The sequence below is a fragment of the Lucilia cuprina genome, chromosome 4, assembly GCF_022045245.1.
Source record: "Lucilia cuprina isolate Lc7/37 chromosome 4, ASM2204524v1, whole genome shotgun sequence".
NCBI classification, from domain to species: domain Eukaryota; kingdom Metazoa; phylum Arthropoda; class Insecta; order Diptera; family Calliphoridae; genus Lucilia; species Lucilia cuprina.
In genome coordinates, this window is record NC_060952.1 from 66580845 (window position 1) to 66607967 (window position 27123).

The 27123-nt window shown below is 30.1% G+C and overlaps 1 protein-coding gene across 1 annotated transcript in view; it reads right to left on the reverse strand.

Moving 5' to 3' along the window:
* The window catches only part of LOC111681669 (endoplasmic reticulum metallopeptidase 1-like), a 237587-nt gene that overhangs the window by 71987 nt on the left and 138477 nt on the right, over positions 1–27123 (reverse strand). The window contains exons 7-9 of the mRNA XM_046948809.1: positions 1481–1761; positions 573–666; positions 329–509 (exon numbers count right to left, since the gene is read on the reverse strand). Of these exons, the coding sequence (XP_046804765.1) occupies positions 329–509; positions 573–666; positions 1481–1761 (556 nt within the window). The remainder of the gene's footprint in view (positions 1–328; positions 510–572; positions 667–1480; positions 1762–27123) is intronic.

The following is a 27123-nucleotide window of genomic DNA, read 5'->3' on the forward strand; positions in this document are numbered from 1 at the left end:
TACAAAAAATAAAAATTTTATAAAAGTAAAAATTGTAAAAATATACTCATGGTGTAGGGTATCATATGGTCGGCCATGCCCGACTATACTTTCCTACTTGTTTAAATTTATATACGTTCACAAAAAACAGATTTGGCATATGTAGTTGTGAGTAATTCTACACGTATATAAAAGGAGATTAATGTGCCATCATTAAACTTACAAACTCTTTTCATAACCCAAAATTTAAAAATTTTCTGGATTTAACCATATATTGTAATGTTTGTGAATCGTAAATATTCATCACATTTTGATACAAAAACTATTTTGCCATGCTGTGGATACTTACTTGTATTTTCAAACTTCAATATTCCAATTATTAAGTTAGCCAATAACGTAATAAGAAGTGGGACAATTAGAGCATATGCAGTTCGTATACCAGCTCCAGTTAATGCAGCTGAAAGTATGCCCCAAAAAAAGCTGGTACCTATCAAGCGTGCTTGAGTTTGTAATGCCAAACTTAGTGGAGTCTAAGTAGGAAAAAGTTAAAACGTAAAACATACACACATATGTATAAAATCAGTGGAACTTACCTTTTGATTACGATTAAAAATTAAATGCGCTATACTCTGAACAAAGATTGTAACTAAACAATAAGTTGGAATACACAAAAATGTATTTGAATACCTTTAAAAAATAAAATTATATATAAACATTTATACAAATATTAGTTAAAAAATAATGTAAAAGTTAAAAAATAATGTAAGAAACGGTATAAAAAAAGTGTAGTATTTTATGTATATCTACCAATTATGGACTGATCTTAAAATTAATAAAATTGCCCATATAGACATTAGAGTGCCAGGAGGAGCAGCCTTTCAGCAGCACTTCATGTAGAAATAACTGTCAATAGTTGCATATGAACTCACGAAAAAAATAAAAATATTTTTCTACCAGCAATTGAAAAATATCTTAGATTTTTTTAAATGGCTTTCAAAAATTCCGCAATTTCCCGCTGTCTTCAGGAAAATAATCTTAAAATTTTTGTAGAGTATTTTTGGACAATAAAATTATTTTTAGTGGGTTTCTTTTTTGTTTTTTTCGAATTATGTGTTCAAATTGTAGTACTTTTATTGAACATATTGTAGTTAGGTCAAGATTCTTCATCGCTGGTAGAAAACTGAAGGCCTTTGCAATTCATTTTTTTAATTTTTCTCTTATTTTGTACATCAAAACGCATCGTTTGAAAAATATTCCTCTAAAGGCGTGGTCCTCGGGAAATCCTACTGTGCATTTAGGCTAAGCATTTTTCAATCATAATTTTTGTTGTTGTCAAAAAATAAAAATTGTAAACAGATGGACAAACATTTGGCGGAATATTTTTTGACAAAATTACTGGAAAACACAATTATTATTTAAGTCCATATTGCCTTTAAGAGAAAATATGTGACATTTTTGTAACACTACTGTTCATACATACATATTTATTAATCTCACTTACCATGTCATTGGTTTTCCCATCACATCTAGATCATATGCAATAGCATAGCAACAGGCACATGATGTTACTAAGCTGATCGTTTTAATTAGAAAGCCCAAAAATATTTCGTATCTTAAATGTTTTTTATTTATTCCTTTGGTAGCTCTGGACAGTACGATATACGGCAGTAAAACTGAACAAATTACAATAATGTAATTGAAAACAGTTGCAAAATCTACCGAATATGTGACGAAGTAAATCCCAAATATATCATAATAAACAGAGGATCCGTCAAAAGCAGGCTTAAATATAAATTAAAATTTTATTTTTATTACTAAAATAAACAAGTCAGAGCGAGTTTTTAAGTTAAGGTACGTTCACACCTATCAAATATTTGACGTTTTTTATCAAATATTTGTTGGCTGTAATGTGAACAGAAAATATTTTTGAAGAGCAAGCAAAATATCAGCTGTTTTTCGTGAAACATTTTTATTTTTCAACCTACAAATATTTTCTTAGTGTGAATACAATGTGAACACCAACCATGAAACATTTTTGTTAAACGTTGAAGAAACTATTTAATAATATTTTTTCTGATTTCATAGAAATTTCTGCCTAAAAACAAAAAATTAAATACATTTTTATTTCATAATGTGCTTAAAATGAGTATTTCTATTTTGACGTTTTGTTTGAAGAAACAAAGCCAAACACAATTCAATACAAATAGTAAAAGTTTGTTTGCCCGGTGTTCACATTACAACAAATAATTTCGTAAAGCAATTGACGGATAAAACAGTAAAAAAACAAGATTTTGTTTGCAGGCAAGGAGGAACATAACAACAAGAACAGCTAATGCGCAACCAAATCAAAAGCCAAAAATATATGTGTTTAAAAAGCTATATCATTAAATAATAAATTCTATATATTCTAAAATTTCATTTAATATTATTTTTCACCAAAATTTTACCACAAAAAATACAAATTACATTTCAATACCTTGTGCAAGTGGAAAAGAGATAGATAGACTTGCATAAGGTATTGAAATTACATTTCAATACCTAGTACAAGTGGAAAAGAGATAGATAGACTTGCACAATGTATTGAAATTACATTTCAATACCTTGTGCAAGTGGAAAAGAGATAGATGGTGGATCTTTACTGTCCAAACTTTGGTTGTTTGGAACGGTTTATAGCGATTTCAAAAAAATCGCTATAAGCCCGGAAATAACCAAATTATAAATAATTTTCATTAAATTACATATCTATAAAATTTAAAATTATAGAGAATTTTTTAATATTAATATATTTTTATATCCATTAATATAATAAATAATTGTTTAAATAAATTGAGTAATAAATTAATTAAATAATTTCTCAATTAATTACTTAACTATAGACTAGATTATAACCTATAGACTAGACTATAAACAATACTATAAACTAGAGTATAGACAAAACTATAGGCTAAACTATAGCTTGACTATAGACTAGACCAGCGGTTCCCCCGGTTTTTACTTCGCGGACCCCTTGAGGAATTTATTTAAATTCGCGGACCTCCATACATATTTTGATATCTTATTGTTCTAAATATGTTTTTGTTCATCCGAAAATTGTCATAGTCCATAAATCCCAAGGTCAATCAGATGTAGATATGTCATTTCTATAAAATATTCCCGTACATTCAGAATAATTAATATTTCTGAGATGTTTCAATTGCCTGTTCTTGAAGATAGAAGATAATTGTTGAAATGTTAACATGATGTTTAATTTTATGATCGTGAGATCTTTCACGTTCATTTTTCTTTAAGGTAACAAAAAGGTTTCTTCATCAAATATCGTCGAAATGTGCTTAAAGAGTCACGTTGCAAAATTTTTTTGCGATTGCAGACGGGTAATCTGAGTATGTTAGCTAATTTTTCGGGAAAATTTCGATATTGTTGCGGAATGCGTTTATCCGCACAATATATGAGTTGAACTCTTTGCGAAAGTACTGTGAATTTTACTGCATGGTTTTGACTATTTCTGCATTTTCTGATGTTAATTTAATAATATTGGTCGAAAAAATAAAGTTAAAATCTGTGTATCACGGAATGGAATATTTATATATAAAATTACCTGGATTAACGTATTGAAGACGAATAAAGAGTCATCTTTGTTTCGGAAATATATTATTTTAGTCCTTCCAAACAAGAACACTTTTGTTTACAATTTGACAAAATTAAATCTGCGATAAGCTTGTCCTTGAATTATGAAATGTGGCCTAACTTCATACTCCGAGATAACAGTATCTCTTATTTAATTGTAATTTGGGAACCGTTGGACTAGACTGCAAACTAGACTATAGATGCATATATTATGTAGTATAACTATATATAGTATGTTGTTACCAACCAATAAATAACAAAACAAACAACAAACATAATAATTATCATTAATTTACGCAATTGCTTGAATTTCAATTAAATGTCACAACTTTGTCTCAGAATTATATTTTATAAAAAATAAAATAAAACCAGTCATATAAGCGACTATTTACATTTTTGTATGAGGTGATAACACTCTTTTTCAGAAAATAAATTATTAAAATTTATATTATTAAAATTTATTATAAAAATTTAATTTTAAACCTAATAAAAATAGTTAAAATTAAAACAAATTGCCAAATTGTTTTTTTCTTGCATGAAAATATACGATATACTGTGGCTGCAAAACATGTGTGTGTTTGAACCAAATTATTTTTGCACTGTTTGATAAAACAATACCATCAAATATTTATTCAAGTCTGAACATGAAATAAATATTGCATTTGTTTGACGCAACTTTATAAATATTTTATAACAAATATTTGGACCAAATATTTTACAGGTCTGAACGTAGCTTTAGTCCTGTTTTATATTGTGACTTTTCAGCAGCGTTGCACGTTCATATGTCTAATTACGAAGATTTTCGGCAATTCATACGCACTCAACCTGATCGTAAAACTTACAAGAGCGTAAAACTTACAAATATTATCTTTAGTTGGTTTACAGCATTCAACAATGTAGGTTAATGTCCCTTTGTTTCAGAAATTGCAAACAAAATTTGTAAAAACAACATAATTTGCAAACAAGAGAATAGCTTGCAAACAACCATAGGAACAAAGTAAACAACTGACTATTTTTTTAACTATATAAATGAAATTAGTTTTCAAAGTTTGTTTTGAAAATTTTTGTTTATATCGCCATTTTTAAATTGTATTTAGCTATTTGTTAAAATTTGTAAAAAGACATTGTTGTTAAAGGAAATTTTTGTTAAATTTTATTTTGACACATTCTTGAATTATTCCAAAAACAAAATACACATGTTGTACAACAAGAGATGTCGCTACTTTATTAATTTACTTTGCATAGAAAATAAATAGAAGTGTTACTAAGAGTAAGAAATCCCAGTAAACAATTTTTTTCAGACATGTCCGATGTCAGAAATTTTCTGAAATAATTCTTATACTTTATCAGAATTTTTAACGATTAATATAAATTTTCTTTAGACATTTTACAGAATAATCGGCAAACTTTTAATTAGACTTTTCTGAAGTATTAAACGATTAACATCAGACTTGTCTGCACATTGCCGAAAGGGAATTTTATTGTTACGACAATTATGAGACTAATCTGCACATTGGCGAAGGACAATTTTATTTTTATTCCTATATTATTCTTTAGGCATAAAGGAGAATAGTCTGCACATTTTCTGAATTATAATCTGCACATAATCTGAAAAAAAATTGTTTCCTTTAGATATTTAATAGATTAGTCTGCACATTTTCTGATATTTTTTGCTTAGTGATTTTTTAAGAAAACTTTGCGACAACTCTAAACATTATCTGAAGGAAATTTTGTTTTTTTTTTTTGTATTTTAAAATTCGTCAACTGTACTTTAAAAGGGAATTTAATTTTTATGTTCTTTTTTCTCCGTTGCTCTTTGGAAATTAAGTAAACAACATTAGCATATGTGATGATTAGTGCTTAAATTTGTTTAAACTTTGTTAATACAGAAAAATTAGTTAAAAACTACATATTTTTTAGGGTTTAATTTTATAATTTTATAATATGTATGTAGTATGGTTTAATTTTAATAATTTTAAAAATAATCTATAAGTCTCTATTATTATTTTTAGTAATTTATAAATTATTACTAAAAATAATAATAAAATATATATAAAAATAGTTTTCACCAGACGTTGATCTGAATAGTTGGGACATTTTCTTAACTTTGATCAGACTTTTGTGCGAACTGTCGAAGATTTTATCAGACATTTATCCGACATCTATCAGATTTTCTTATATTTGATCAGACTTTCGTTCGAAATGTCGAAAGAATGTCACACATGGTATCAGACATTTGTCCGACTTCAATCAGATTTGTCGAAATTTACTTCAGAATTTACATCAAATTTCGTATCGAATTCTGACTCCGACATTTTTCCGAATTTCCTCAGACAAAGATTTCCGAAATCCGAGCAACCTTTCATACGATTTTCGTTACAAATTCTGACGGAATTCGGATTTGTATACACTCCGCAGTACGAGTACGACGAACTAGTTCGACAACGGCGATATCAACAGCCACTAAGATTCACCACTAGTGAATTTTCAACCCACTAGCTCAACTTCTCCAACAAAAAATTAAAAAATAAAAACAAGTATGAATTTATAGTCGGACATTGCCGACCATATGATACCCTACACCAGTCAGTATGTTAAAATTTTGAATTTTTTTAAATAAAGTATTTAATTTGTTTTATTGTGGAATATTTTTACTTATTGTTGACAAAAAAAAGAGATTTTCTACAAGTGGGCTCATAGGGAAGAAGGGGTAAATATGGGCCTAACCTTATAAACGATTTTAATCGTTTTATAGTAATTATAAGTTAATTTTGACCTTCAAGTCATTTTCTGAAGGGGAGTCTGTATGGGGCCCGATCACAATAAAAATTAGTTTTGTCATTTATTGTTCTATAAAACTAATATTTGCTGATTTTTTCTGACATTATAAAACATTTAACGTGCTTAGGAGCCTAAAGGCCTGATTCGGGAGTACGGTTCTATGGGGACTAGGAGAAATAATGGACCGATTTCAACCATTTTCGATAGCGAATGTCCTTGAACCAAAAAAAGAGTATGTGCCAAATTTCATCAAATTATCTTGAAAATTGCGACCTGTAGCTTGCGCACAATGTTTACATGAATACACAGACGGACGGAAAAGTCCGTCGACTCAGAAAAGTTTGGGTGTTACAAACTTCAGCACAAACGCATAATACCCTCCCCACTATAGTGGTGTAGGGTATAATGAATTCTCAGGCCGGGGTTGAACTTGGTGTATTTCAATTTGTAGTTAGAAGCTCGTACCACTGAGCTACTGATCTATTGTTTAAACAAAATCTAATTTCTGATTTGAATAGCATGTAATTTTTGTAACATTTTTGGTATTTTCTGCGTCATTTAATGCAAATGGACACTTTCAACATTACAATTCGTCAGAAATGTGCCATGTGATTATCTTAATCACTACATATGACTATCAAAGTGGCTTTTTTAATACATTTCATTTATTTGGAATTTATTTTCATGCGAAAATTTATCAAATGTGAACTATTGATTGCAGTGATGAAATGTAGATTATATTTAGCCAAAATTTCGACCACTTCATTTACCACCGGTAACTACTTAGTTATTTGAAAATGCGGTAATAAAACTAGTGAAAGGTGTAAATTGGCATAATTCGTACTGAAGGGTATAAATTTTATGTCATAAAATAACAAAACTATGAAAGTACAAAATGTATCCGAATACATCATTCCCTACCACATTGCGAGTATGTTGCAATAAGTTATATTATACAATATAATAAGTTTTTAATATAAACATTAGTGTTTGCTTAACTGATAAATAACAATATAACAATTTATAGTAACATTTTCGTACATGGGCATCGTGACGAACGTGACGGTCGTACGTTTAAAAGATATGAAAAATATATATACATATATATTTTTTAAAAATTATTGTATTTTTATATACGGCTTCAATAGCTCTATAACTGGTCGAAAGAAGGAATTGAAAGATCTTAATGGCCCTAAGATATAGGTAGTTAAAGTGCGTGACGTGATAGAAATAGAAGTTGCTTATTTCTTTTTTGACAAAAATGTATAAATCTGCGATTTCACCTGGCTATTTGGATAAAACCTTTTTTATTGTAATTTGGAACATTTATTGATTATTAATTATTGAAAATTAATTAGTCCATAGATTTATTTTGGACGGACATTGTTGAAATTTTTTGGAATCGGAGAAATATTTCGACTATATAATAACATTTTAGTTGAAAATAGCTACCGTATAAGAATAATATAAGAATAAACCATAATTAACATAAAACTTTTAAAAATGCTTATATCACCATAAAATTCAACACAAATAATTTTGACATACACAAAAATAGTTCATCCTAATTTTTTTTTTAAATTTGTCCATGATTAGGCATAGCTTCCATACAAAGCCCACATTTGATATACCCATAAACTTGGATATATAACTAAAATTTCGCCATCCTGATAATACACACACAAAAAATTCCAAATATACAACTACTGACCCTTTTGATGATAATACAATAATCGGTCATAACGCCCATATAAAGCCGATATCCGAAAATCACTTTTTCCATACGTTTCTTAAAAATATCATTTGTTGAATTTCTATGCTTTTTCTTCCATTTATCAACTAAAAAATCATAACTATCACCTAATTGAATAAATTGCATAGATATTACATCTTTTTAAATAACAATATTTCACAATTCGAAGGTTGCACTTGAGAAAATTTATGTAATGTGACGTGACAGACTTTAAAATTCATTAAAAAATAATCCCGCTTAGAATTATTTTTTTTTCTTTTAAATTGAGTTCTTTATACTAAACTTGATTTATATTCAAAGTTTTGAATACTTCTGAATGCCAACTAAAAAGTTATCGGGTTAAATCCTGTTTCAACGTGACGAACGTCACATTTAAAAGTCTATGAAAGAAAACCGAAAATTTGCCTTTTAAGGATCTTTATCTTTTTTATTTGTATATTTTAAGATAACTATTATTTCAACAAATGTGTTCCGATAAAAGTCTATTTAAATATTAGCCTTTAAAATAATAAAAACTATTAAAAGCAAATGCTACTAAAGGTGCAAAAATATGCCTGAAATATTATTGTAACTTTTAATTACGATTTCTCATCATAGTGGTTAAGAAAAGCTTTGGGGTCTTTAATATAATAAAATTTGAATCTTTTTCTATAATAATAGAAGTTTAAATTTTATTTTTGATGACTTTTAGTTTTTGAGCCACGGTGGAAATGCCTATATAAAATTTTTTGTAAAGAGCAAACACAACGAGTTTATTTCAAATTTAGAATAATTTTAAATGAAATGCAAAATTATTGTAGACGACATTTTCGTTGACGATTCATGAGTTGGCTAAACGACAATGCACAGTGGTATAGGAAAAAAAAAGAGGGAAATAATTCGGTAACTTCTAAACGGTTAATCCGATTTTAATGAAATTTGGTATGCACAAAGAGGAGGTGTTGTCGACACCTATCAAATATTTGACGTTTTTTATCAAATATTTGTTTGCTGTAATGTGAACACAAAATATTTTTGAAGAGCATGCAAAATATCAGCTGTTTATCGTGAAACATTTTTATTTCCTATAACTTTGGACTCAGTCATGATTTTTACATAATTCTTTCACTGCTTGATATATAAACTTGTTGTTAAGCGAATAAAAAAAGAAATGGCGAAAATCGGGAATATTAAAATTTTAATTTTCAAATGCGAATATCTCCTAAACTATAAGAGATAATTAACTGCTATGACGACATTTTTTATAGTGCTAGATGAGGAGATTCTATATACGAATTTTTTTTTAAATCGGAACTCAAATGAAGAAATAGGATCGTTTTAAAAATTTAACATAGCCGAGGTGTCCTAATTTGAGGACCCCCCGCCGGGCCCCTGGTTGGCTCGGATTAACCGTTTAGAAGTTACCGAATTATTTCCCTCTTTTTTTTTTCCTATACCACTGTGCAATGTGTAAGAATTCGTCGGTAACGAAAATATTAGCGACAAAGACCTGAAGGTTGGTATCTTTTAAACCCTATTAAAGACAAGTTGAGCGACAACATATTAAATAAGGTTCGCTATTGGCAATGTTAAAGGCAAAATTTAAGATAATGTCTTAAAAAAAATAGTTTTACTAATTATTGAAATTTCATTTTTTGTCTTGTTGAATTTTAATTTACGAACAGAGTTTAATTTTTATATTTATGACTGTCAAAGCTGTTCACATGTATGGGAAAACATGGATCAATATACCTAATTTTTTATTTTTTTATTATGATTTATTTATTAGTATTTCAAATACTTTATCTTTAGAGCTATATTACATTTTGACTTAATTTAATCCAAAAATATACGTTTTTTAATTTAAAAATTCAAAAAATTTTAGATTTTTGCCGTTTTTTACCCAAAATGTGTCTTAACTCTTTTATTAATAAAATAAAATTTTCTTTAAGAACATATAACAATTTTATAGTTTTCTAAAAGGTATCCTTACGCAGAACGCTTTGGCGTAAAAAACTTGTCCTATTTTTTGAAAATGTTGCCACTGCGTCCTTCCGAATATGACCTATTATTTATCAAAACTTCAACTTTGGGCGACATGTTCTAAAATCCCAAAGCTGGGATCAGAAAAGTGAAAGCAGTTTTGGAAACCTCAATATGTTTTCTATTTACTCCAAAAGTATTTTCCCATCCCTAAAAGAAATGTGGACCCTATGGGCAAAAATGTAAAAATCCCATTTTTGGGATTTTCATTCCTATTTTTGGGAATTGCGGGATGCCCTTTGACCTTTTCAATTTTTTTTTTGCATTTTCTTATTTGAAATGACAAATTTTACAAGCGTTGAAGATATCATTGAGTTTTGTTCATAAATAAAGATTTTGTCATATATTACATATTTGTTAAATTTCTAAAACTATGATTTATATCCAAATTTTAATAGGGTCGCAGATAGCTATAACAATTTAGTCCATATTTATTCCTTAATATCTTTTTTTAGTTAGATATGGAAATTCTCGACAATTTACAAAAAATTTCAAGCCAATATCTCAATTACATTCAAAAATATGTTCATTTAAACCTGTATCCTTTAATTTCATATTTTTCATTTTTTGGTATTAAATATGACAGAACATGTTTAAATCTTATATTTACCTATTTTCTATTTGTTTGCTTATCCTTATAATTGAAAGGTCCTATTATGCTTAAATTTTCAGAAATTTATAACTATTTTTTACCTAAATTTTTTCGACAGATCATTTCGTTCTGTTTCGTTTATGATCATGTAGGTAAAAATATACAGGTAATGATAATTTCGATTCATTCACTAATAAGAAATATAAATGACTAATTACAGGTTATAGTAATATAGTCCTAAATGTTAATAGGTAGACAGTTCGTAATTTTAACTTTGGAATACCTGTATCGGAAATGACAAGAATTGGTATATAAGTAAACTTCTCAGATTTTAAGTACCATATTTAATAAATCTACAATGAAGGTTACATTAAAGTACTAAGAGCTTGTTTCCGTTTTATGGAGTGTATCTTCAAAAGGGCCAGAAAGAATTGAAGACATTTCAAATTATATAAAAACTACATATAGTAGAAAAGTAGACAAAACAGGCATATCAAAAATTGAAAACTTTTTAAAATTTTTGATGTAAAAAGTAAGTCTTGATGGAAATCAAAAGAAATTTCGATTAAAATTTTGTAGTTGGATGGAAACTACTACGGAAATCTCAACTTACAACACATCAGCAGAGCGCCTTACAATCATACGAAGACTTATGTTCAAGGTCAAAAAAAAAGAGGGTCACACAAAAACTTTTTCAATCTCAAATGAGGAAATTGCTGATACATTTAACGAAATGCTGAAAGAGGAAAACCAATCTAGAATGCCCGTACAGCATCAAGAATGGTGTCAGACTTTTCAGAAGACCAACTAAGGAAAATTCATAACTGTGATGTTGTCTTAATGTGTAAGTGGATGTGACGGTTTTTCAAACTTCCAGAATACAAACAAGCTTGTGAAGTCGGACATTAGCAGACTACAAAAGTGTATTTATGTCATCATTAGTGCCATTACGAATTCGTTCATATTCCCTTAATCCATCATCGTCAAGCATCGGAAATTCATTTGAAGATATATGGATCAATACAACTCCGGGTTCAAAAAATTTTGTAGACCCTTTGGATTTGAATATATAAAGATTCAAAGAAAACAACAAAAGATTTAGTGGAATATTTAAAAAATGAAATAAATGCACTGGACCCCATTTGCATTAAAATAAAGAAATTCTCTATTAACGTATCATATCAGCTAAGCTTAACAATGATTGATGGAAAGGCAGCAATGCCATAACAGAAACTTCTTCCTTCTGAGATGCTCAATATGTAATGAAAAAAGTCGCAATTCTCAAATATAAACAAAACAAAGTATTATGAAGAAGTCCTGTCTTTCGGAATTTCCACCACTTCATGACAGAAGACGATTTTTGGATTACTTTTTGCACATAGCATACGACCTCAAATATAGAAGTGTGCCAGAGAATCTTACTAAATCAATAAAAAATAATGAAGAATTGAAAGAACTGAGAGAGGAAAAACAGAATCCAAGAAGAATTTTAAAGTTCAGATGGGATAAACATCGACAAACCTCTTCCAAGTTGCGGTAGTACAAATGACGGTAATACGGGGAAAAGGTTTTTCGTGATTTTGAAATTACTTCAAAAATAACTGAATCGACAGGAGTTTGCTTCGAAGAGTTAACACTATTTTAATGGCACTGAATAGTAAACATAAAATTAATGAAAATCGATTTGGGGAATATAACATCTGAAATTTCTAAATTACTTGTACTCTGTATCCATGGAGGAACTAACACCAACAGTACACAAAGTATTGTTGTCATGTCAAATAATAATTGAATCGAATATTCTTCCACTTGGAAGTTAACAGAAGAAGCCCAAAGCGAGGAATAGAGATTTTAAGCATGTTCAACTTTCAGCTCAAGAAAATCTCCAGGCAATCACAGAATGAAGATATTTTTAATCGTTTACTTCTATCTTCTGATCCTTCTTTCAACTATGCGAAAAAGATGAATTTGTTATGAAACTCTATCATCTCAAAACGAGGAAGATTTAATGGACTTATATTACCTTCTGGATATGTATACCGATATGAACAGATTATTTTATAGAAAATAATGTAGTTAGGAATTAACTATATAAGTAGATGTAAGAATTAATTGTATTATGTTAAGAAAACAGTTCAAATAAAAAAAGCTATTATAACTAACTGATGATATTGTATTAATTGTGTTTTATATTTCGGTGGGCGGGAAAGGTGGTTTGTGGGGTGATTTAGGTGTTGTTGTGCGTGGCTCATAATAAAATTATATTTTTTTTATTGTATATACAATGTTATAGTCTTAATAAAATAATTAACTAAATAATTTTTAAAAATTGTCCAAAATTTTATTCAACACCAAATGTATGTTCTGTCATACTTAATACTAACATATGAAAAAGATGAAATTAAAGGACACAGGTTTAAATGAACATATTTTTGAATGTAATTGAGATATTGGCTTGAAATTTTTTGTAAAGGGTCGAGAATTTCCATATCTAACTAAAAAACGATATTAAGGAATAAATATGGACTAAATTGTTGTAGCTATCTGCAACCCTATTAAAATTTTGATATAAATCATAGTTTTAGAAATTTAACAAATATGTAATATATGACAAAATCTTTATTTATGAACAAAACTCAATGAAATCTTCAACGCTTGTTAAATTTGTCATTTCAAATAAGAAAATGCAATTCCCAAAATATAGGAATGAAAATCCCAAAAATGGGATTTTTTACATATTTGCCCATAGGGTCCACATTTCTTTCAGGGCTGGAAAAATACTTTTGGAGTAAATAGAAAACATATTGAGGTTTCCAAAACTGATTTCAGTTTTCTGATCCCAGCTTTGGGATTTTAGAACATGTCGCCCAAAGTTGAAGTTTTGATAAAAAATAGGACATATTCGGAAGGACGCAGTGGCAACATTTTCAAAAAATAGGACAAGTTTTTTACGCCAAAGCGTTTTACGTAAAGATACCTTTTAGAAAACTATAAAATTATTATATGTTCTTAAAGAAAATTTTATTTTATTAATAAAAGAGTTAAGACACATTTTGGGTAAAAAACGGCAAAAATCTAAAATTTTTTGAATTTTTAAATTTAAAAACGTATATTTTTGGATCTGTAAATGATATTGATCTGAAATTTTTTGTATATTATTGGAAATTTTGTTGTCTAATTAACAAGAGAAAATTGAGTCCATTTGATCCAAAATTACGCCCGGTATTCAAAAAAGGCGGACCAAGGTATGGTAAATTTTGTATCACTAAATTTTTAAATGCCTATAACTCGGATATTATAAGAGATAAGTAGTATGTCCAAGCAAAAGTCTCGTCGAGCGCTTTCAGAAAATATAAAAATCTTTGTATTTGGATGAAAAACAAAAAAATGGCACAAGTTTAAAAATTTTACATGTCGTAGGTACCCTCCCACAGCTCCGTCCCTGGGCCATCTGCGGGGTTCATCTTCAAAACTTAAACTCGAATACTCCTTGGCTACGCTCACGCAAAATTTTATCCCGATCGGATCAGCCGTTTAGAAACGCCAGATTTATTTCCAAAAAATTTCCATTCTGCCCCACTGTGCGCAGTAATCTGATGTTCCGATATGGTTGCAAGTAACTTTGGCAGTTTTCATGCCAGGACAATCGTTTATGCATCATTTTAAAGCATTACAGTTGCACCTTGTTTTGGTGTATAATTTGTGGCATAATGAATTTTTACAAAAATTGAATAGATCGGTATATTTATTGGTACAGGTTTAGAAATGCGGTAATTTAAGGCTCCGATATGGTTGTATAATAATAAAATATTCATAAATATCAAAGTTTATTTATATGGGAATAATTTGATGGTGGGTATATAAGATACGGCAACGCCGAATATAACAATCATGGTTGGTTTACGTGGTAGTTCACTACACGCGAACTGTCAAGTAGAATCAAAGAGACCCCGTTTTGACCGATATAACAATCATACTTGTTGTTGTTTCGGTATTGTTTGTGTTTTACTCACTGCAGAAATAAAAACAAAGCAACTCTTCTTAATTCGTTCTCTGAATTACAATAGCCAATTAACTCGTTTATACAACACCATGTTATTTTTTTGGTTGATTATTTTGTAATTTTTTGGAGCAATTTGAAACTCTGGAGCACTTTCTTTGCCACTGGCAGCATCCGTCGAAGTTAGATCTAAGTATTTTGGAAGCGATGTTATTTCGGAAATAACATTACTAACTAACACTGATTGAAAAATTCTTAGGAATTACGTACTGGAAACTGAGTTTCGGAACATTAAAAAAATAATACTCAGTGAACAATTTTTTTTTATAAAAAGGAGCGCACAACAGAACCGATACATAAAATAAATCATATTCGAAATAATGTCGTAAATATCGAACCAGTAAAACAACATAAAATGAAACCTCAATTTAAAAAGTGTAAAAGTTACACTTTAAACAACAAAGATGTGGCAAATGCGCAGGAAAACACTTATCCATTGAAACGACATGTTATCGCCTTCAAGTAACCCAACTGTCAAAGGTGTAACAGAAACAAATACATACCTACCTAATGTGCGCTCCTTTTTATAAAAAAAAATTGTTCACTGAGTATTATTTTTTTAATGTTCCGAAACTCAGTTTCCAGTACGTAATTCCTAAGAATTTTTCAATCAGTGTTAGTTAGTAATGTTATTTCCGAAATAACATCGCTTCCAAAATACTTAGATCTAACTTCGACGGATGCTGCCAGTGGCAAAGAAAGTGCTCCAGAGTTTCAAATTGCTCCAAAAAATTACAAAATAATCAACCAAAAAAATAACATGGCGATAAACTACCAAAACGAATTACGATGGTGTTGTATAAACGAGTTAATTGGCTATTGTAATTCAGAGAACGAATTAAGAAGAGTTGCTTTGTTTTTATTTCTGCAGTGAGTAAAACACAAACAATACCGAAACAACAACAAGTATGATTGTTATATTCGGCGTTGCCGAATCTTATATACCCACCATCAAATTATTCCCATATAAATAAACTTTGATATTTATGAATATTTTATTATTATACAACCATATCGGAGCCTTAAATTACCGCATTTCTAAACCTGTACCAATAAATATACCGATCTATTCAATTTTTGTAAAAATTCATTATGCCACAAATTATACACCAAAACAAGGTGCAACTGTAATGCTTTAAAATGATGCATAAACGATTGTCCTGGCATGAAAACTGCCAAAGTTACTTGCAACCATATCGGAACATCAGATTACTGCGCACAGTGGGGCAGAATGGAATTTTTTTGGAAATAAATCTGGCGTTTCTAAACGGCTGATCCGATCGGGATAAAATTTTGCGTGAGCGTAGCCAAGGAGTATTCGAGTTTAAGTTTTGAAGATGAACCCCGCAGATGGCCCAGGGACGGAGCTGTGGGAGGGTACCTACGACATGTAAAATTTTTAAACTTGTGCCATGTTTTTGTTTTTCACCCAAATACAAAGATTTTTATATTTTCTGAAAGCGCTCGACGAGACTTTTGCTTGGACATACTACTTATCTCTTAAGTCGGATAATATGCAACAAAAATTCTTTCTATATATATAATATATATATATATAAATATATATATATATATATATATAATATATATATATATTATATATATATATATATTATATATATATATATTAATATATATATTATATAATATATATATATATATAATTATATAATATATATATATATATATATATATAGTATATATAAAGTCCATTAATAAAAGTTAAAATCGTGTGTTAAAATTAGTTTATGGTTATAAAAGTTGAACAATTTTAACCATAAACTGCATTTTTGTAAGAGGAGTTATATGCGTGATATGAACCAATTGTGAACCTATCCTCATCTGTCTGTACAACATTTTTCTGTAATTTTTTGGAGGGCAGCCTATATGGGGGTAGCATCAATTATGAACCGATCATCGTAAAATCTTTTTGTATGAAAATCATTTTTATGTCGAATTTCATCACTGTATTCGCATTTTTAAGCCATTAATGAGCGTTTAAGTGATTTCTTAAAGGAAACTTATATGCGGTAGGGCATCTTATAGACTGATCCTCGTAGAATTGAAAAAGAAATTTTAGTTCATACAATTTCGATTCATACATATCAAGTTATTCTCCAATTGCGTTGTTGTACTCGAATTTTTTATTTACCGATTCCCCAAAAATTTTTTAGAACGATTTGGATTCATACATATAATACGTACGTCGAATTTCGTTGTTGTAATCTGATGATTTCTGATGAGGACTTTATGGGCGTAGGGTCAATTATAGACCGATCTCCGTAACATTTTGTAGAACGATTTTGGTGCATACAAATTATATTAATGTCGAATTTCATCTTGGTACACATATTTTTTAGAAAGTAATGAGCGCTGATGTATACATTTTCTAATAGGAACCTTATAAGGGGTGTAGGGTCAAATATGGACCGATCTCAACAAAATTTCGCAGAGGTATTTGGGGTCATACGAAACTTGTTAATGTTTAATTTCGACGCCGGTATTTAGCGTTAAAGTCATTATATGGGTGGTAAGGTCAGTTATGGACCTATTCCCTTAATATTTTGTAGTACTACTTTGTTTTATACAAGTGTTTATGTCGAATTTTGTTGTTGTACTGGCATTTTTAAGCCTTTAATTATTTTTCTAATAGTTACCTTATATAGGGGGTAGGGTCAAATATAGACCGATTCCCACAAAATTTCATCAAGATATTTGGTATCATACAATACTTGTTTGTGTCCAATTTCGTCGCCATATGATAATTTTGAAGCCAGTAATAAACATTAGTCATTTTTAAAGGGGACCTTATAGGGGTGTAGGGTCAAATATAAACCGATGCCCACAAAATTTCAATGTCCGCCATAATTCATAATTTAATTTCGGAAGTCAAAAACTGACTTATGCCAAATTTCGTAGCATTTGCTTCATATACAAATAATTGATGAATGTTTGAAACTTTTAAGCCGGTACATTTGATAGGGGCTATGTGAAATCGTTGACTGATTTTAGCTATTTTCAATACCAAACATTTCTGATTAATAGAGAATATTATGGGAAAACTTCATCTCCATATCTAATTTTTTGTGGACGCTATCGTGCCAACAACAGACAGAGCTAGCGTTTTAGAATCTTAAGATCCCAGAATATACTTACTTTATGGGGTCTATAAACAATATTTCACCATCTTCTTTTAAGGTGGATATAAAAACTATTTTCTTATTCGTTTTTATACCCTTCACCTGGATCCTTATAGATCGCGGAGTCGATTATATCATGTCCGTCTGTATGTTTGTTGAAATCAGTTTCCATAAATAACCGAGATATAAAAAATCCGAGACATCCACTGAAAATTTCATCAAAAATTTAAATTTTTTTTATGCTCAGACAAATATTGCAAAAAACAAAAACAAGATACATAATCATACGGTAAATTTTTTATTGTACATACTCTTGTTTATAATAACAAGGCAGAGTGAGAGCAGCAGAGCAAGAGTAGCAGAGAGAGAGCAGCACAGTGGGGCAGAATGTAAATTTTTTGGAAATAAATCTGGCATTTCTAAACGGCTGATCCGATCGGGATAAAATTTGGCGTGAGCGTAGCCAAGGAGTATTCGAGTTTAAGTTTTGAAAATGAACCCCGCAGATGCTCCAGGGACGGAGCTGTGGCGGCTCAAAGTAGAGTACCTACGACATGTAAAATTTTTAAACTCGTGCCATTTTTTTGTTTTTCACCCAAATACAAAGATTTTTATATTTGAAAGCGCTTGACGAGATCTTGAAAAAACATGATTGGGCATACTACTTATCTCTTATAATATCCGAGTTATAGGCATTTAAAAATTTAGTGATACAAAATTTACCATACCTTGGTCCGCCTTTTTTTGGATACCGGGCGCAATTTTGGACCAAATGGACTCAATTTTTTCTTGTTACTTAGACTAATAATATACAAGAAATTTCAGATCAATATCATTTACAGATCCAAAAATATACGTTTTTTAATTTAAAAATTCAAAAAACTTTAGATTTTTGCCGTTTTTTTGCCCAAAATGTGTCTTAACTCTTTTATTAATAAAATAAAATTTTCTTTAAGAACATATAACAATTTTATAGTTTTCTAAAAGGTATCTTTACGCAGAACGCTTTGGCGTAAAAAATTTGTCCTATTTTTTGAAAATGTTGCCACTGCATCCTTCCGAATATGACATATTTTTTTTATCAAAACTTCAACTTTGGGCGACATGTTCTAAAATCCCAAAGCTGGGATCAGAAAACTGAAAGCAGTTTTAGAAACTCAATATGCTTTCTCTTTACTCCAAAAGTATTTTCCCAGCCCTGAAAGAAATGTGGACCCTATGGGAAAAAATGTAAAAAATCCCATTTTTGGGATTTTCATTCCTATTTTTGGGAATTTCGGGATGACCTTTGACCTTTTCAATTTTTTTTACATTTTCTTATTTGAAATGACAAATTTAACAAGCGTTGAAGATTTCATTGAGTTTTGTTCATAAATAAAGATTTTGTCATATATTACATATGTGTTAAATTTCTAAAACTATGATTTATATCAAAATTTTAATAGGGTCGCAGATAGCTACAAGAATTTAGTCCATATTTATCCCTTAATATCTTTTTTTAGTTAGATATGGAAATTCTTGACCCTTTACAAAAAAATTTCAAGCCAATATCTCAATTACATTCAAAAATATGTTCATTTAAACCTGTGTCCTTTAATTTCATCTTTTTCATATTTTAGTATTAAGTATGACAGAACATACATTTGGTGTTGAATAAAATATTTAGACAATTTTTAAAAATTATTTATTTAATTATTTTATTAAAGATCCAGGTAATCTTCATTCTGTGATTGCCTGGAGCATTTTCTTAAGCTGAAAAGTTGAACATGCTTAAAATCTCGATTCCTCGCTTCCTGGGCTTCTTCTGTTAACTCTCCAATACTTTGTTTACTGTTGGTGTAAGTTCCTCCATGGATACAGAGATACAAGTAATTTAGAAATTTCAGATGTATATTCCCCAAATCGATTTCCATTAATTTTATGTTTACTATTCAGTGCCATTAAAATAGTGTTAACTCTTCGAAGCAACTCCTTGTCGATTCCAGTTATTTTTGAAGTAATTTCAAAATCACTAAAAAACCTTCTCGCCGTATTACCGTATTTGTACTACTGCAACTTGGAAGTGGTTTGTCGATGTTTAATCCCATCTGAACTTTAAATTCTTCTTGGATTCTGCTTTTTTCCGCAGCTCTCAGTTCTTTCAATTCTTCATTATTTTTTGTTGATTTAGTAAGATTCTCTGGCACACTTCTATATTTGAGGTCGTATGCTATGTGTAAAAAGTAATCCAAAAATCGTATTCTGGCATGAAGTGGTGAAATTCCGAAAGACAGGACTTCTTCATTTATACTTCTGCTTTGCCTATGTTTGAGAATTGCGACTTTTTCTCATTACATATTGAGCATCTCCAGAAGGAAGAAGTTTTGTTATGGTATTGCTGACCTTTCCATTGTTAAGCTTAGCTGATATGATACGTTAATAGAGAATTCCTTTATTTTTATGCAAATGGGCTCCAGTGCATTTATTTCATCTTTTAAATATTCCACTAAATCTTTTGTTGTTTTCTTTGACTCCTTTATATATTCTAATCCAATGGGTCTACAAAAATTTTTTGAACACGGAGTTGTATTGATCCATATATCTTCAAATGAATTTCCGATGCTTGACGATGATGGATTAAGGGAATATGGACGAATTCGTAATGGCACTAATGATGGCTGCTAATGTCCGAATTCCACAAGCTTGTTTGTATTCTGGAAGTGCTGATAAACCGTCACATCCCCACTTACACATTAAGACAACATCACAGTTATGAATTTTCCTTAGTTGGTCTTCTGAAAAGTCTGACACAATTCTTGATGCTGTGTTTTCGAGCAAAGATGATATATCAATACAAGCTTCCACATTATTAACAGCAATAGGTGATGGTAGGATAGCTTGTTTTTTCCTGGATCGCCTTGTATGATGGTAATATATTGTGTCCTTTTTCATGGAGAGCTTTCCTCAATATTTGGTCCTTATTTCGACTGAGAACCAGTTCCAACATAAGCGCTATTGCTTCCTCTTCAGTAAAATTTGATTGTGATGTTGGAGTTGGTATACATTCCACAATTCGCTTAAGTCGTTTTGGTGATGCATTAGGAAGAATAGTTGCAATATGTACGGCATCCATAGGTTGGTTTTCCTTTTTCAGCATTTCGTTAAATGTATCAGCAATTTCCTCATTTGAGATTGAAAAAAGTTTTTGTGTGACCCTCTTTTTTTTTGACCTTGAACATAAGTCTTCGTATGACTTGCAAGGCACTCCTGCTGATGTGTTGTAAGTTGAGATTTCCGTAGTAGTTTCCATCCAACTACAAAATTTTAATCGAAATTTCTTTTGATTTCCATCCACAGACATACTTTTTACATCAAAAAGTTTTCAATTTTTGATATGCCTGTTTTGTCTACTTTTCTACTGTCATGTCAAATAATAATTGAATCGAATATTCTTCCACTTGGAAGTTAACAGAAGAAGCCCAAAGCGAGGAATAGAGATTTTAAGCATGTTCAACTTTCAGCTCAAGAAAATCTCCAGGCAATCACAGAATGAAGATATTTTTAATCGTTTACTTCTATCTTCTGATCCTTCTTTCAACTATGCGAAAAAGATGAATTTGTTATGAAACTCTATCATCTCAAAACGAGGAAGATTTAATGGACTTATATTACCTTCTGGATATGTATACCGATATGAACAGATTATTTTATAGAAAATAATGTAGTTAGGAATTAACTATATAAGTAGATGTAAGAATTAATTGTATTATGTTAAGAAAACAGTTCAAATAAAAAAAGCTATTATAACTAACTGATGATATTGTATTAATTGTGTTTTATATTTCGGTGGGCGGGAAAGGTGGTTTGTGGGGTGATTTAGGTGTTGTTGTGCGTGGCTCATAATAAAATTATATTTTTTTTATTGTATATACAATGTTATAGTCTTAATAAAATAATTAACTAAATAATTTTTAAAAATTGTCCAAAATTTTATTCAACACCAAATGTATGTTCTGTCATACTTAATACTAACATATGAAAAATGAAATTAAAGACACAGGTTTAAATGAACATATTTTTGAATGTAATTGAATATTGGCTTGAATTATTTTTGTAAAGGGTCGAGAAATTTCCATATCTAACTAAAAACGATATTAAGGAATAAATATGGACTAAATTGTTGTAGCTATCTGCAACCCTATTAAAATTTGATATAAATCATAGTTTTAGAAATTTAACAAATATGTAATATATGACAAAATCTTTATTTATGAACAAAACTCAATGAAATCTTCAACGCTTGTTAAATTTGTCATTTCAAATAAGAAAATGCAATTCCCAAAATATAGGAATGAAAATCCCAAAAATGGGATTTTTTACATATTTGCCCATAGGTCCACATTTCTTTCAGGGCTGGAAAAATACTTTTGGAGTAAATAGAAAACATATTGAGGTTTCCAAAACTGATTTCAGTTTTCTGATCCCAGCTTTGGGATTTAGAACATGTCGCCCAAAGTTGAAAGTTTTGATAAAATATAGGACATATTCGGAAGGACGCAGTGGCAACATTTTCAAAAAATAGGACAAGTTTTTTACGCCAAAGCGTTTTACGTAAAATACCTTTTAGAAAACTATAAAATTATTATATGTTCTTAAAGAAAATTTTATTTTATTAATAAAAGGTTAAGACACATTTTGGTAAAAAACGGCAAAAATCTAAAATTTTTTGAATATTTAATTTAAAAACGTATATTTTTGGATCTGTAAATGATATTGATCTGAAATTTTTGTATATTATTGGAAATTTTTGTTGTCTAATTAACAAGAGAAAATTGAGTCCATTTGATCCAAAATTACGCCCGGTATTCAAAAAAGGCGGACCAAGGTATGGTAAATTTTGTATCACTAAATTTTTAAATGCCTATAAACTCGGATATTATAAGAGATAAGTAGTATGTCCAAGCAAAAGTCTCGTCGAGCGCTTTCAGAAAATATAAAAATCTTTGTATTTGGATGAAAAACAAAAAAATGGCACAAGTTTAAAAATTTTACATGTCGTAGGTACCCTCCCACAGCTCCGTCCCTGGGCCATCTGCGGTTCATCTTCAAAACTTAAACTCGAATACTCCTTGGCTACGCTCACGCAAAATTTTATCCCGATCGGATCAGCCGTTTAGAAACGCCAGATTTATTTCCAAAAAATTTCCATTCTGCCCCACTGTGCGCAGTAATCTGATTTCCGATATGGTTGCAAGTAACTTTGGCAGTTTTCATGCCAGGACAATCGTTTATGCATCATTTAAAGCATTACAGTTGCACCTTGTTTTGGTGTAAATTTGTGGCATAATGAATTTTTACAAAAATTGAATAGATCGGTATATTTATTGGTACAGGTTTAGAAATGCGTAATTTAAGGCTCCGATATGGTTGTATAATAATAAAATATTCATAAAATATCAAAAGTTTATTTATTTGGGAATAATTTGATGGTGGGTATAAAATACGGCAACGCCGAATATAACAATCATGGTTGGTTTACGTGGTAGTTCACTACACCGAACTGTCAAGTAGAATCAAAGAGACCCCGTTTTGACCGATATAACAATCATACTTGTTGTTGTTCGGTATTGTTTGTGTTTTACTCACTGCAGAAATAAAAACAAAGCAACTCTTCTTAATTCGTTCTCTGAATTACAATAGCCAATTAACTCGTTTTAACAACACCATGTTATTTTTTTGGTTGATTATTTTGTAATTTTTTATATATATAGCTAACACGCTTCGCTCTTTTGGAGAAATGGTTTTAAAGAATTTTTGTTAATTTTTGTAACCTCTGCGAAAATTTTATGTTGCGAAATATTAGGTAGGTATGTATTTGTTTCTGTTACACGTTTGACAGTTGGGTTACTTGAAGGCGATAACATGTCGTTTCTGGGTCTTGATTTATTGCGAAGTTTTTCAGCTACTATACATTGTATGTTTCTGGATGGGTTTCTTCACAGATGCAGCATTTAGAATTTTCAGTTTAGATTTTGCATTCAATGGATAAGTGTTTTCCTGCGCAGTTGACACATCTTTGTTGCTTATTACAATAGTTTTTGGTATGCCCGAAACCTTTACACTTTTTAAATTGAGGTATCATTTTACTAGTTCGATATTTACGACATTATTTCGAATATGATTTATTTTATATATCGGGTCTGTTGTTCGCTCCTTTTTATAAAAAAAAAAATTTTCACTGAGTATTATTTTTTAATGTTCCGAAACTCAGTTTCCAGTACGTAATTCCTAAGAATTTTTCAATCAGTGTTAGTTAGTAATGTTATTTCCGAAATAACATCGCTTCCAAGATACTTAGATCTAACTTCGACGGATGCTGCCAGTGGCAAAGAAAGTGCTCCAGAGTTTCAAATTGCTCCAAAAAATTACAAAATAATCAACGAAAAAAATAACATGGCGATAAACTACCAAAACGAATTACGATGGTGTTGTATAAACGAGTTAATTGGCTATTGTAATTCAGAGAACGAATTAAGACGAGTTGCTTTGTTTTTATTTCTGCAGTGAGTAAAACACAAACAATACCGAAACAACAACAAGTATGATTGTTATATTCGGCGTTGCCGAATCTTATATACCCACCGTCAAATTATTCCCATATAAATAAACTTTGATATTTATGAATATTTTATTATTATACATCCATATTAATATGAACATCAAGGTAAAAAGTCAATTAATAAAAGTGAAAATCGTGTGTTAAAATCAGTTTATGGTTATAAAAGTTGGACAATTATAACCATAAACTGAATTTTTGTAAGAGGAGTTATATGCGTAGTATGAACCAATTATAAACTTGTCCTCATCTGTCTGTATAACATTTTTCCGTAATTTTTTGGAGGGTACCCTATATGGGGGTAGCATCAAATATGAACCGATCATCGTAAAATCTTTTTGTATGAAAATCATATATATGTCGAATTTCATCACTGTATTCGCATTTTTAAGCCATTAATGAGCGTTTAAGTGATTTTTTAAGGGAAAGTTATATGCGAGGTAGGGCATCTTATGGACTGATCCTCGTAGAATTTGAAAGAGAAATTTTAGTTCATACAATTTTGATTCATACATATCAAGTTAATCTCCAATTGCGTTGTTGTACTCGAATTTTTTATTTACCGATTCCCCGAATTTCATCTCGGTACACATATTTTCAAGAAAGTAATGAGCGCTGATGTATACATTTTCTAATAGGAACCTTATAAGAGGTGTAGGGGCAAATATGGACCGATCTCAAAAAAATTTCGTAGAGGTATTTGGGGCCATACGAAACTTGTAAATGTATAATTTCGACGCCGGTATTTAGCGTGATAGTTATTATATGGGTGGTAAGGTCAATTAGGGACCTATTCCCATAATATTTTGTAGTACTATTTTGTTTTATATAAGTGTTTATAAGTTGAACAATTTTAACCATAAACTGCATTTTTGTAAGAGGAGTTATATGCGTGATATGAAACAATTGTGAACCTATCCTCATCTGTCTGTACAACATTTTTCTGTAATTTTTTGGAGGGCAGCCTATATGGGGGTAGCATCAATTATGAACCGATCATCGTAAAATCTTTTTGTATGAAAATCATTTTTATGTCGAATTTCATCACTGTATTCGCATTTTTAAGCCATTAATGAGCGTTTAAGTGATTTCTTAAAGGAAACTTATATGCGGTAGGGACTGATCCTCGTAGAATTGAAAAAGAAATTTTAGTTCATACAATTTCGATTCATACATATCAAGTTATTCTCCAATTGCGTTGTTGTACTCGAATTTTTTATTTACCGATTCCCCAAAAATTTTTTAGAACGATTTGGATTCATACATATAATACGTACGTCGAATTTCGTTGTTGTAATCTGATGATTTCTGATGAGGACTTTATGGGCGTAGGGTCAATTATAGACCGATCTCCGTAACATTTTGTAGAACGATTTTGGTGCATACAAATTATATTAATGTCGAATTTCATCTTGGTACACATATTTTTTAGAAAGTAATGAGCGCTGATGTATACATTTTCTAATAGGAACCTTATAAGGGGTGTAGGGTCAAATATGGACCGATCTCAACAAAATTTCGCAGAGGTATTTGGGGTCATACGAAACTTGTTAATGTTTAATTTCGACGCCGGTATTTAGCGTTAAAGTCATTATATGGGTGGTAAGGTCAGTTATGGACCTATTCCCTTAATATTTTGTAGTACTACTTTGTTTTATACAAGTGTTTATGTCGAATTTTGTTGTTGTACTGGCATTTTTAAGCCTTTAATTATTTTTCTAATAGTTACCTTATATAGGGGGTAGGGTCAAATATAGACCGATTCCCACAAAATTTCATCAAGATATTTGGTATCATACAATACTTGTTTGTGTCCAATTTCGTCGCCATATGATAATTTTGAAGCCAGTAATAAACATTAGTCATTTTTAAAGGGGACCTTATAGGGGTGTAGGGTCAAATATAAACCGATGCCCACAAAATTTCAATGTCCGCCATAATTCATAATTTAATTTCGGAAGTCAAAAAACTGACTTATGCCAAATTTCGTAGCATTTGCTTCATATACAAATAATTGATGAATGTTTGAAACTTTTTAAGCCGGTACATTTGATAGGGGCTATGTGAAATCGTTGACTGATTTTAGCTATTTTCAATACCAAACATTTCTGATTAATAGAGAATATAATGGGAAAACTTCATCTCCATATCTAATTTTTTGTGGACGCTATCGTGCCAACAACAGACAGAGCTAGCGTTTTAGAATCTTAAGATCCCAGAATATACTTACTTTATGGGGTCTATAAACAATATTTCACCATCTTCTTTTAAGGTGGATATAAAAACTATTTTCTTATTCGTTTTTTATACCCTTCACCTGGATCCTTATAGATCGCGGAGTCGATTATATCATGTCCGTCTGTATGTTTGTTGAAATCAGTTTCCATAAATAACCGAGATATAAAAAATCCGAGACATCCACTGAAAATTTCATCAAAAATTTAAATTTTTTTTATGCTCAGACAAATATTGCAAAAAACAAAAACAAGATACATAATCATACGGTAAATTTTTTATTGTACATACTCTTGTTTATAATAACAAGGCAGAGTGAGAGCAGCAGAGCAAGAGTAGCAG